At 26.9% G+C, this 13,317-nt stretch overlaps 1 protein-coding gene across 4 annotated transcripts in view; it reads right to left on the bottom strand.

The window, feature by feature from the left end:
• Positions 1-5,285: 5,285 nt before the first annotated feature.
• Positions 5,286-13,317, bottom strand: part of LOC136091274 (uncharacterized) — a 182,726-nt gene continuing 174,694 nt past the window's right edge. For 3 of the 4 annotated variants that reach the window (XM_065818612.1, XM_065818610.1, XM_065818611.1), the window contains 3 exons: positions 10,603-10,685; positions 10,449-10,513; positions 5,286-5,846 (listed from right to left, as the gene is read on the bottom strand). In XM_065818612.1, the coding sequence (XP_065674684.1) occupies positions 5,816-5,846; positions 10,449-10,513; positions 10,603-10,685 (179 nt within the window). In that variant the 3' untranslated portion in view covers positions 5,286-5,815. The remainder of the gene's footprint in view (positions 5,847-10,448; positions 10,514-10,602; positions 10,686-13,317) is intronic. The other variant, XM_065818613.1, reaches the window with a different exon arrangement.

Below are 13,317 nucleotides of genomic sequence, written 5' to 3'. Positions count from 1 at the left end.
CTAATCAAACCCACCAATCATAAAAAAATCGAATGTCAGTCAATGTCGAAAATTAATAATAAAAAAATCAATGTCAATGTTCTTTACTCGGTTTCTTTAAAAATTGAAAACAAATTGCTAAAACTATACTTTTAATAATTAAAAGTATAGTTTTAGCAACTCGTTTTAGCAATTACTGTTTTAACAACTATTATTGACAAAATAACTACGTGCAAGTTTAGAACAATTATAAATGTTTTTATGGGCGTTTTATGAGCTCGATATTCTTTTGTTTAAGCTTAGTTAAATAATTTGATAAAAATTGGAATAATGCATCAAGAGGTATCGTGAATCACAAGTACAGTCGAGAACATCACGAAGCTGAGCTAGCAAGATTGTGTAGTAAGAATCAACTAGATATGATGTTTCCAAATTTACACATTACATTATCAGAAAAGAATAGGCAAGTCACAACACATGTATATGTGTTTATCAAATGTTTAAAATTTTTGTCTACTGAAATGATGGCTATTCGTGGTCAGAGTTCCAGGGATGGTAAATTTTTGCATTTTTTTCGAGAATTTTCTGAATTTGATGCTTCTTCGGCCAATTATTTAGAAATATTGAATACTATTCGTTCGAATAATTTTCGTAAAAAACCGGAAATAAATCTATTATGTCCACTTAACGAGCCATGGTTGATAAACTACAATAAAAAATTTAATTGTTAAAAAAATTGTGACAGACGTGAGGAACCAAAGGTGTGTTCCATAACTAGTTATGGAACCCAAGATAAATCTAAAATGGAAACCCAATACCTAAACTTACGTCATTTAGAAAATACATCTGCTGGTCCACGTCCAGTTAAGAGAGTAATTGAAATATTTACAACAGGTGAAATATCTGGAAAAATTCTTAGTGAGAGAATTTTTTCAATTTTAATAATTATCAAAATCGAAATAAGTTAGATTATTGGCCAAAATTACAATAGCGCAAGTAATTGCAGAGGTAAATTAAATGGTGTAAAAACATTAATCCTTGAAAAGGCTCCAAAAGCCATGTATGTTTAGTGCAGTGCACATCGATTAAATCTAGTTATTAAATCCGTTTTAAAATATTTTTCCGAAACAACCAACGTTTTAGGAATAATTTAAGAACTGTATAATTTTTTCTCAAGACACAAGCAGTATTCTGTTTTTGCCGAAATGCAGCAGATTGCCAGACAAAATCCTTGAAAAGAATTTCTAATACAACACGAAAGTGGAGATCAGCAGAAGACGGCATTAAAATCGTGCTTGATCGTTATGACTGGATTGTTGGTGCTTTCAAATATTTGTCAACAAATAGTCATAACTCAGAGACAATAAATTCAGCAAATAGGATGTTTTGTAAAGTAGACGATATAAGCTTTATAATATGTGTGTATTCTTTGAAATCAATATTTGATGTAACTGGGCCAGTTTCTCGTATTTTGCAGGCCAAGCCAGCAGATTTCTCAATTACAATTTCACTTAGTAATATCTGTATAAAAAAACTGACAAATATGAGTAATAATCTTGATGATTTTTACCGTGACATTTTTTTTTTTTTTTTGTTCTTTTTATTACATTATAAATAAGCATTTCGTTACAATATTTAAAATACAAATATATAATAATAAAACATATATATATATATACTTATATATATATATATATATATATATATATATATATATATATATATATATATATATATATATATATATATATATATAATAATCGTTATTAAATAATAAAAGAACGCGGGAACTCGTAGAAGACCATACGGTCTTGTCGTTGAGTACCGCTAAGAAATGATCGTGTTAAAATTTATAAAATATTTACAAGATAAGAAATAAGTTAACGAAGTATGAAACTTAAAATATTCCGTTACAAATACAAGATACATTATTATATATTACAATTGTTAATGATGCATATATAATTTTTATAAATCAATAGTTAAATAAAGGGTAAAAAGGAAGATCACTAAAAAAAAATAAATATCAAAAGTATATTGTTACATCTTCAATTGTAAAAATGAGTTCTTTAAGCTTTCGTTTAAAAGAAAAGTATTTACTTTGATGAATAAAATCCTTAGTAAAATTTTTTAAAACTATTTTATTCCATAAGAATGGTCCGCGATAATGTATTTATTTTTATCTTTCGATGAATACAAATTATGGAAAGAAATAGGGGACGAATTGGTTTTACATTTAAACATAAAACAAAGAATATTAAAAATGTTAAGCTCATATATATTAAAAACTTTCATTTTAAATAATAGAGGCTTGGCATGAGTATAACGGTCTTTAAAATATATGAGACGTGCTACATGCTTTTTCTGACAATAAAGAGGTTTAAGTTTAATTTTCTTTGCACTACCCCAAACAATGTTTGCATAGTTTATGTGACAATGAATAAATGAGTGATATAATTGTACTAAAGTACGTTTATTTAAAACATTTCTTGCTTTGTACAATATTCCTATACTTTTTGAAATTTTACTTGATAAGTTTTTGATGTGACTTTTCCATGTAAGATTTTTATCTATACAAACACCTAGAAAGTTGGTTACTGTTACTTGCTTAATTTGTATATTGTCAATAACAAGATGAGGCATGTTAATTGGCAGTTTATGTTTTTTGCTAAGAGGATGGAAAGGAACCCATTTAGTTTTATCAATGTTAAGAGATAATTTGTTAGTCTTAAACCAGTCAGATATTTTGATTAACTCGTTTATTTAATTAACTCGTTTATTTAACTCGTTTGATTAACTCGACATTAAAAAATCCCCAATAGAACTTTGTATTTTTCGCAATATTGACTCCAACTTCAAACCAAAAAGAAACAGAAAGACAAAATTTATGCCAGGAAAGACGGCTGCTGATGAACGTATCAATGATCCTAAACAAGCAATGAAAGTGGAAATTGTAATTCGTTGATTGGATGTTATTTTACAAGAGATGAAAGAAAGATTTAGTAATAGCATTAATTCTTTTTTAGAAGAAATGCATTATTTCACAGCTAAAAGTTTGTTATTATCTGAAATAATTAGTTCGTTTCAAATACAAAACATTTGTAACTTTTATGATTTGAAGGCAAATGACATTGCAAAATGATTTTTTGCCAGTTTTTTAGTTAATGGTTGACTGTGTTTGTATAGAGGATTTATATTCCGACAAAAAGGTAAAAATCCTAACAACGGCGGCCTGAAACACTATCTACAAACGAGTTTGGAGAACTAAGTAATAACAACGATTGTGAAAATAATGACAAATGTAATGTTTCTGATGACGATCAAACTTCTAAAAATTGATTGACTATAGTTTTGTTATACCATTGCCAGCTCTGGAAGTACTGTCGTTATTTCTAAATTCTCTCTGTTGTGTAAAAATATTGAAAACTATAGCGGTAACAAGTTGCAGTGCTGAGCGTGCAATGAGTCAATTGAAAAATTTATTAGGAAGCACAATGATTGGTAATTGGTTTTCATCTCTAACAGTTTTAGAGAGCGAGAGAGACATACTGGAGTCTTTACAATCAAAAAGCATTATTGATCGATTTGCTATGTGTTCAAGCAAACTACAAAGATTGTTAATGACTTAAAGAGACGAGAATTAAATTCGAGTTTATCAGCACACTAATGGTAACTAAAACTTTGCAAAGAAAAAAAAATGTAACCTAAAGCTTATTAAAATCTTAAACAAAGTTAGAGAAAAAAAAAGTTTTTTTATGCTTAACTAAAGTAGCGTACGCTACTATAGTTACACCCATATTGAAGTTCGTGTATTTTAATAATGCCTTTCACAAAGAGACACCATTTTAAAACAATTGCTTAAGTTCAAATAAAACTTGACTTAGTAAACTTAAAAATAAGTGATATTTAAGAATATCGTTCACAGTAACAGCTTTTCTTCAGGGGGCACCTCTAGACTCCACCTTCCTACTTTCCTGCAATGTTCAATATATTCGTATATCCGGATATATAAAATATATGTATCCGGCTAGATATGTAAAAAATTATACCCGGTGCACCTCTAGTATATTAGCGCTTTGAACAAAACGCTTCGCCGTACCAAAAAATGTTTAACCCAAAACTGGAGGGAGGGTGTAGCTTCACGAGGCTTGGAGGAATAGACGCCCTTGCCAGTATTTATAGTCGCCATTAATTTTTGTAATCTTTTATTATTAAAGCTTGACAGATTGCTTCGTAGTTTTGTTTTATTTTTGCTTATTTTTAATTTCCTTTTATGTATATTATAGAGTCGCCCCTATTCGGGTAGGGAACAATTATTAGTTTTTTTGATACACTAATGATTTCACTTGATTTTTAAATTATTTTATTGTATTACCATCTGTATTGTTTTGCAGAGCGCTTGTTTTTAAAAATAAAACCAATCGAAAATGAGCCAAGAAGTACCATGCTTCAGGAAAGATTAGAAATGCTGAGCTTGATGTCTATTGAATCAAATATTCTTTGCAAGATTTTGGTGATATAATAAGCGAATTTATTGGTAAAAGATGTAGGAAAAAATATATTTAAGGGCATATTGTATGGAAAAAATAGCGACATAAATTTTTGTTTTTTTTTCCTATTATTTATTATGCGCATTTAGTGAAAACAACAAAAACAATTTTGTAATTTTACCCAATTACTTTTGTTATAATTTGCGTGCAGACAAAAAGCAAAAATATTATCAAACCAAATAATTTAGCTTTAATAACAAAATCAATTCGGTAAAGCTCGAAAAAGGTTTGGTATATTTTACCAAACAGGTTTGCAGCTTTTACAAAAATTACTTAACCAAACATATTTGCTTAAATTAACAAAACATTTTTTTGGAGTACATCACAAGCCCATATGGCTCCCATACAGTGCCCTAGGACAACTTCCTCTGCGATACCCGCATAGTTTCATATTCAAGCCTGCATAGGTCTTTTACGAGACCCATGCACGTTTGTAGGCTGGGTAAAATTCATTATAAGATTTCGCGCCTATAAAAAAACCATGAAAGCTTAATGTAAAGAATAATTGGTCATACGGTCAAAACGAACATAACATATTTGCACATAAGCCGAATATTAAACAGATTTAGGCAAATATCTAAAATCTTTCTTTCTGCGCTTAGAAAGTTCTTGATTGGCAGGGTATAATAGTTTTGGGTAAATATCTTTTAAACAACATTTTTTTTTGGGTACATTTAAATTTTATATTTTAAAGTACATAGTGAAAGATCTAGCAATAGATCCTACGTTGCTTACGTAAAAATTTTAAAAAAAGAATTGAAGCAATATGTTAAATAAGAAAAAAGTTGACAATTTTTACTCAAATTAACACCTAAATCAAATTATATATCAAAAAGTTAAACTATCACCAAATAACGTCAAATAAATTAAATTAAAAAGCAAACAAAAATGAACTCATAAACATCGAACAGTGTAATAAAAACTATTTTGTTAAAATGATGACAAACTTTAAATGTAATATTAAAACAGTATTATATTTATAAATAAAATAAAAATTATTGGAAAGACAATTTTTAATAAATCAAATACAACAATTCTAACTAATCTAAAACTTGATTGCTGAAACAGCAAAAAAAAAAAAAAAACTTAAAAAAAAAAAATTCACGAAAAGTAAATATAAATAAGCAATTTAAACTTAAATAATGAATTTTTAAATAAATTGAAATTTAAGTTTCATGTTAACTAATGATCTAAAAATTCTTTAACTCAAAGTCGTCATTTGATTAACGAAATAAATTTTTTTAATCAACTGTCCAGCCCACGTACAACATTTTTTGATTAAATTATTAAGGATTTGTCTCATAACTTTTTACGTTTCTAAAAAAAAATGTTTATGTACTTAATTTTTATTTTATGTGAATTATAAAAATTATTCAATATTATAAATATTTCTTACATACATTACAATTATTAACATTATAAAAAATAAACATTAGAAATATATTATTACATAGAAAATATTAGAAAATATATTACGATATAATGGGGTAGTTATATTTCATTAAAGTACAGTTGCGTAGCTATAAATTTAAACGATTTTTTTTTAACATTATTATTGTTGGAACGTAGATTAAAGGATGCAAATATGGAATACCAATAATATTTAGATGCATTTTTTTATAAAAATAAAATTGATATTTTTATTTTTTAATTTATAAGAGTCAGTAACATTTATTTATATGTATATACAAATAAAATGAAGAAATATACATTTATTTCTGAAGAAAACAATATTATCAATATATCATATATCATTTTCTAAAATGAACAATTTTAGAAAATGAAATATGGGGTTACAAATATCGAATCGGTATACTAATAATAATTATACGTAAAAAAAAAAAAAAAAAAAATTATTAATTCGTTTATTTGTCTCATTCAGCATCGCACTTCTTCCATAACTTGAAAACGTCACTATTTCTGCAGTATTATTGGCAACAATAACAACGTTTACTATTTCTATAGCATTATTGGCTTCATAATTGTCTTGACTCAAAGAAAAGTTGTCAAGATTACATTCAATAAAAACATTTTGGATTTGTAAAATTTTTGTTTACAGTTAAAGACTCTTTTAACTTTAAAACTTGCTCGTGTTTTGTCTAACCAGTTACTTGTAAACTTTTCATAAAATAAGCAAATGCTCTAAAACTTTTAACCAATCCTACTACTACAAGAATTAAATAAAACTTCAACGCTGCAAAAATGCTTGCTGATAACTGGTAGCTGATAGAAATAAATGATTCAACAGGTTTACAATCATGGAGCGAAGAAGGAATGGAAGCTAATAATAAGTGTCACATATACCTTAAGGTAAAGTTCTCAAAAAAAAAATCAAACAGTAAATATAGTAAATTGCTAAAAGCGACGTTGGATGTGGTCTGACCTATTAGTTGCAAAAAAATGGAGCAAAGAGAGGTCATTTTTAAAATTCTTATTAAATAGAGGACATTCTGAACACTCATGTGTAGATATACATAAATTGACGATCTTATAAACAAGCTTTTTGTTTGAAGCTTTTTTAAAACGTGTAATAGTTGAACCTTTACAATTTAAAACATGTGCAGTTTTTCGAAAATAACTCCTTTGACTTGAACCTGTGGTAATTTAAATCTTGTTTTTAGTCAAAATGGAGAGCTAGTGAGGCCAGTTTTAAAAAAAAAAAAATCCCTAAAGTTGTAGTTTTTGGTATCAAATAAATTGTATGTTACAGTGGCATAGCTAGAAGTCATAAAATATATTTTTAACAAAATATTTTAAATTTTATAACTGCTTAAAATGAAATTAGAGATTAAGCAAGATCTGCGTATATTAATATCGAATAGCAAAACCCTGGGTTAACCACAGAAGTTAAACATAAGATTGTTGAAATAGTCTAACACTTGTTGACAGATGCACTGATATATATTGTTGGACTATTTGAATTATTTCAGTGACTATACATTGATATCTACTTTACAGCATTTTTTTGTGTAAGTTGTTCACTAAACTGTAAAAACAAATACTTTTTATTAACTAATTTTTTAATATTATATAATATTAACTAGTGTGATGTTTAACTTATCGTATTAATTGTTACAATAAATAAAATTGTCATTAATTGTGAAGATTATCTAATAGTGAAGGTTATGTTAAGATGAACGTAAATATTTATCTAAATAACAATTATTTACTCCTGTTTACAATGAGTTATTTAGACTTAATAATATTTTTAAGTAAATAAATAGTAAACTTACTTGACATACGTAATATTTACTTACATAAAGTTTAATTAATTTGTCTAGTTTTTATACTTTAGACCAGGGGAGGCCACAATAAGGCCCGCGGGCCGTATCGAGCTTTCAGCAACCATTTGTCCGGCCTTTTAGTTACATCAATATTTGTAAATAACATAATCGCCAGAGACTAATTAACAAAGAAATGTAAAGTTTACAAATTCTTTATAAAATATTTCCAATTTTCTTTCTTTTTTTCAAATTTAGACAAAATAGCATCTTCTTCAACACAACGAAAATTGAAAAAAAATGTTGTGCATTTAATAGCGAATGGTAAAACAAAATACTTTTTTGGTTAACTCAACTTTGTTTCCAGTGTATAAAGAATAAAATTTAAGGAAGCACTATAACTAAATCATTCAAATAATAAAACATTCAAAAACTTATACTCTGTCTACAAGGTACAGAGAAAAAAAGCAAAAGTATTGAAACATAAATTGTCCAACTGACAACAAGATGCAAAAGGGGATTACCTAAATATAAAGTGCTTCTGTTGCAAGCTATGAAGGAATTCCTTTTTTTATCTAAAAATTGAAAACCATGGGATATGGAATTTATTAAGGAATCTTTTGAAAATGTGTTTTAATTTGAAAAGATATTTTAATTTGCCATGCAAAATTTAAAGTTTAGAATAATAATTTACTCTCAACATAAACAATAACACAAAGGACAGGTGATTTTGCTAATGATCTGAGTTTGTCAGTGGCAGAAAAATTAAAGCATTGCAGTATTATTTGATAGTTACTGATAAATAAATCAATATATATAAGAAACTGCTCAATTCGATATTTCTTACCGTGGTATTGATAAAGGCTCTTTCGTTACTGAAGAGCTACTTGATGTTTATCTTATCAAAGGCATAACGAAAGGAAAAAACCATTTGCTGTTCATTAAGAGACTTTTTAAAAAGTTTAACTTATAACAGATTAATTTCAACTGCAATAGATGGTAGAGGCCTAATGATTGGAAAAAATATTGTTGTTTTCAGATTAAAAAACAAAATAAAAGAAAACAATTGTCATTAACCTGCATTGTACTATTCATCAGCATAACTTAACAGCAAAGTCTTTAGATTTGAAAGACTTCAAATCGTTAATAGTTAAAACAATAAATAGCAATTAGTCCAATGCTTTAGGAAGTAGGCATTTCAAAGTAAGGTAAACTTTTAGCTTTATGAAAATTCCAGAATTCTTTTTCCTAAGAAAATCATGGAAAATTATTTTTTTGAAAAAATATACAGCTGACTAATTGACGAAGGTATGTGGTTATATTTTGGTACGTTGGTAAAGAGAATTCTCTAAAATTAAATATAATATCTTAGTTTTACCTTAATCAACCTGCAAAGCGTAATAATTTTTAAAAATAAAATGTCGACAATGGTTAAGAAATCAATACTTTATACTTACAATCTTCTGTTACAAAACATTTATAAAATTTTCTTTTTCTGCACTTTTTTGCAATATCAATAATAGATTCTTTAACTATGTTACACTGTTCAGGTGAGGCAATTTTTTTTTTACATGCTAAATTTATATTATTAAAACAAACTTTAACTTTTCTGTTTTTTCAATGAAACTATTTTTTTTTGAATATTTATTTGCTTGTGGTTTACAAATGACCAAAAATGTTTTGAGTAACTGGGCCATACAATATATGTTGTCTTTTAAAGTACCCTAGCGTTGTGGTGTTGTTTGCTAATAATTGATACTTAACTGAAGCTATAGCAGAATATGTTGAAGTATCAAGATTTTTCCTTTCTTTTCTTTTTCTTGTTTTTAATATTTTTGTATCAGAAATGTCAGATAAACTCCTCACTTGCATTTTATAATTAATTCTTCTTGATAGTAACAATTGACAACATAAACTTTTGTTAACTTTTAGAACAGAATTTACATCAATTAACTTCTTATGCAAAAAAGTTAATTTGAATAAATTAAAAAAAAAAGAAGAAAAATTAATACTAAAATCGATCTCATAAAAATTTCAGTTAAAGAAAACATATTTGCTTAAATGCAAACATTGTTATACTTAAATTTTAAAAGCCAATAGCAGAAACATCTACAAATTTTTAAAAAATTAAAGGGATTTTAGACGATTTTTAGAAATTCTTGGAATTCTCGGAAAAAACTCCTTTATGATTGATGTTTAATGCAGTTATGTTTTAAGAGAGGTGTGTTATTACCGAAATTTGATGGTGTTTTACAAATAATCTGATCAAAATAAGTATAGCAACTTAGTTGATAAAGCTAAAATAATGGGTGTCTTGTTTAGTAGTATATACTTGTGTAAAAGTGTGTTTTCCTAGACAAAATTTACATTATCTAAAATAAGATCTGTATTGACAGATAACAGCTTGCTAATTACTTTAGGTATCATAACCAGTCAGTTAACAATAAAACTATAAGAAAAAAAGGCAGATTACCAATAAACTATTATTTATAATGTACCTACTATCTAGCTATGGTATTTGTGTATGATATTTCTCTGCTAGAATAGTTTAATTAATTCAATATTTTTAAGAAAGAAATATTTATAACACAGTATTGTTTTATTAAACATTTAGAATATTATTTTAACAATAAATTTTTAAATACATTAAAAATGAGAAAAGTGATGTATTGAAAAGGAAAATTAATGCTGTACATACTTGATAGAATTCAATTTCAAGTTGAACGGTACAGTTTTGTTGAACTTCTTATAAAGGTTTTGTATCTTAAAAACAATTAGTTGTTAAACAATCAAATATTAATGAAAAGAAAATATTAGTAAGATATTGGTTAAAAATAAGTTAAAATAAATACTGCAGTTTTAATTTTTTCTTCTATTAGTTTATATACTGCATAATCTTCATCTGTGAAAATAATACCAAAGTTAACTGTCACATCTAAAAGCATATACAAAATTATTTTTCAGGTTAAAAGGATAATATATATTTTATTTTAAAAAGTTAATAGATAACAAAGATCTAAAGTTACAAATAGAGAGATTGACAATAGAAAAAAGAAGAACTTGGAAGGAGAAAAAAAAAAAAAAAATCAACAACAACAAAAAAACCCTTATCTCTTTGTTTAAAATACATTTTTTTGGGTGGTGGAAGAAATCAAAAGATAAATTTATTGGTAAATAAGTTATAATGTTTCTAAACTCCAAAAAGGTGAATACTAAAATTCAAAATTTTGTTCCAATAAAATGTCTTTTTTATATAATCATTTTCTAAGTGACCTATTTATAATTTTAATTTAATATATGTCAAGAAGTTAAATACACCGAGAGTTAGATTTTAGTTAAGCAGTATAAATACATATTAGAGTATTATTATTAAATTAAAATATTGTATTATTAAAAATAAAAAGAGTTTTACTAACAAAATAATCCTGCTCCTAATTTCGCTTGAACAGAAATGTACTTAATGAGTACTATATCAATCCTTCATCTTCTAGGATTAAATCTTACGTCCGATCTTTCTTGGAAACCATATATCAAATCCATCGCAAAATTAGCATCTGCTATGGTTGCATCTCTTTATCGTCCTCTACAATATCTTACTTTGGATTCTATTTTTTATCTCTATAAATCCCAAATCCGTCCTTGTATGGAATACTGTAGCCATATCTGGGGTGGATATTTTAATGATGCCCTTTCTCTTTAAGACAAGGTGCAAAAACGCATTGCAAACATAATTGGACCTGCTCTTGCAGCCAACCTCCAACCATCATCACATCATTGTAATGTTACTTCTCTATTTCTTTTCTGAAAATACTATAATGGGCACTGCTCTAAAGAGCTAGCGTCTCTTGTGCCATCTATTAAAATTTAATCTCGTGTTATTCGTCATTCAATTAAGTCTCATCCTTTTTCTGTGACTGTTCCTAAATGCTCCAAAAACTCTTATTTGTCTATTTTTTTACTGGCACATCGGTTTTTTGGAATTCTCTTCCTTTATCTTGCTTTCCTGATTCATGTAATTTGCAATTTTTATGCAAAAATCACGATGAAACAAGTTTCATTATGATATTTGCATACAGAAATATATAAACGTAAAAAATAAATAGAAATTTAGTGTGTAGCTATTAGCAGGCCTCGGCAAGAGTAAATGAGAAAGAGAGCAGAGAAAAGCTCTCCTAAAATTAACATGACGAGCCATGCAAGCTGCTCCTGTAAATTGCTTTTTATGAGAGCTGTTTATTTATATAAAAATTGGTTATTAAATACAAAATTTGGTTTTATACTTGTTACAAGAATGTTTGCAACATTATTGTTACAATAGCACACACATAACAAGTGTCATTTATTGCAACGTGAAAAACTCTTTAAACGTAAAAATTCATTTTTTGCAAAAACCGTGCCTATTTATTATCCACTTAATTAAATTTTTTTAACTTTGCATTTTTCATTTTAGTTACAATGATAATTATACTTTTGAGAGAAAAAAAATACTTTTGTAAAAGCTGTAAATTGCTCCTGTTAAATGTTTTAGGGGAGTGTGGGGGAGAGCAAGAGCTTAAGCTCTCGCTTCCCGCCAAGGCCTGTATTAGGATCTATTTTGATAGCCCCTTTCAACAAAGGTGTAAAACTTGTCCAAAAAAAATAAAAATATAGTCAAATACAGACCATACATTTTATATAATTCCTAATTCCATTAAATTCTTAAAAATCATAACTAGCAGCTATTGTGTTAGTGCATGCCTTACTTGAATAAAAACTTAGTTTATTTTTATATATAAACTTATAACCAAATTTTTTTTTTGACATTTTGATCAGTTTATTAAGAGTAAAAACTGGATCATGAATAATTCAGCCAGACAATGAACTCAATACTACAGTATAGTTGCTTAGAGTATGCTCGTTGTTGTTCTTGTTGTGGGCAAAGTTAAGTTTAAAAGACGCTGCTATGTAGATCAAGTTTGCTGTAACTGCAAACAATATCTCATTAAAAAGCAACATATAAATGCAGTCATTTAAAATTAAAATTTTGTAAATGCAAAATTATTTTACATTGAAATTATGTAATTTTAATGTATTTAGCACATAAGATAAATAATATTAGGCATAACTGCAAACAATTTCTTATTCAACAGTATACCAATCAAACAAAAAAACCCACACTGCATTTTTTACAGATGTTACTTATTAGTTACAGATATAGACAAAGAACCATGTGAGAAGTTCTTTGTAAACTGGTTGGAGACGAAGGGTAATTCAAGGCGATTGTTTATCATTTTGAAACTTATTGTTTACTAAAGGATCATTGTTCAGCCCTTTCCTACTTGCTTCTTTATATTAACTATATACCTGATCAAATAAAGGATTTTTTGAATCAACTAATTTTTAATAGGATTTAAAAACTGGTTGCTAATACTATTAAATTTAATTTTACAAATTTTAAATCGGAATCAAATTAAAAACTAAAACAAAGGTATAAATAATAAACTCAAAAACTAAAACAAATATATACACAATAAAAAGATATTAATATTAGCAATAATTTTTTAAAAATTATGAAAAAGCACACAAAA

This window comes from Hydra vulgaris, chromosome 15 (assembly GCF_038396675.1).
Source record: "Hydra vulgaris chromosome 15, alternate assembly HydraT2T_AEP".
NCBI classification, from domain to species: domain Eukaryota; kingdom Metazoa; phylum Cnidaria; class Hydrozoa; order Anthoathecata; family Hydridae; genus Hydra; species Hydra vulgaris.
The sequence above is the reverse complement of the archived record's forward strand: the minus strand, read 5'-3'. Positions and strand labels throughout refer to the sequence as shown.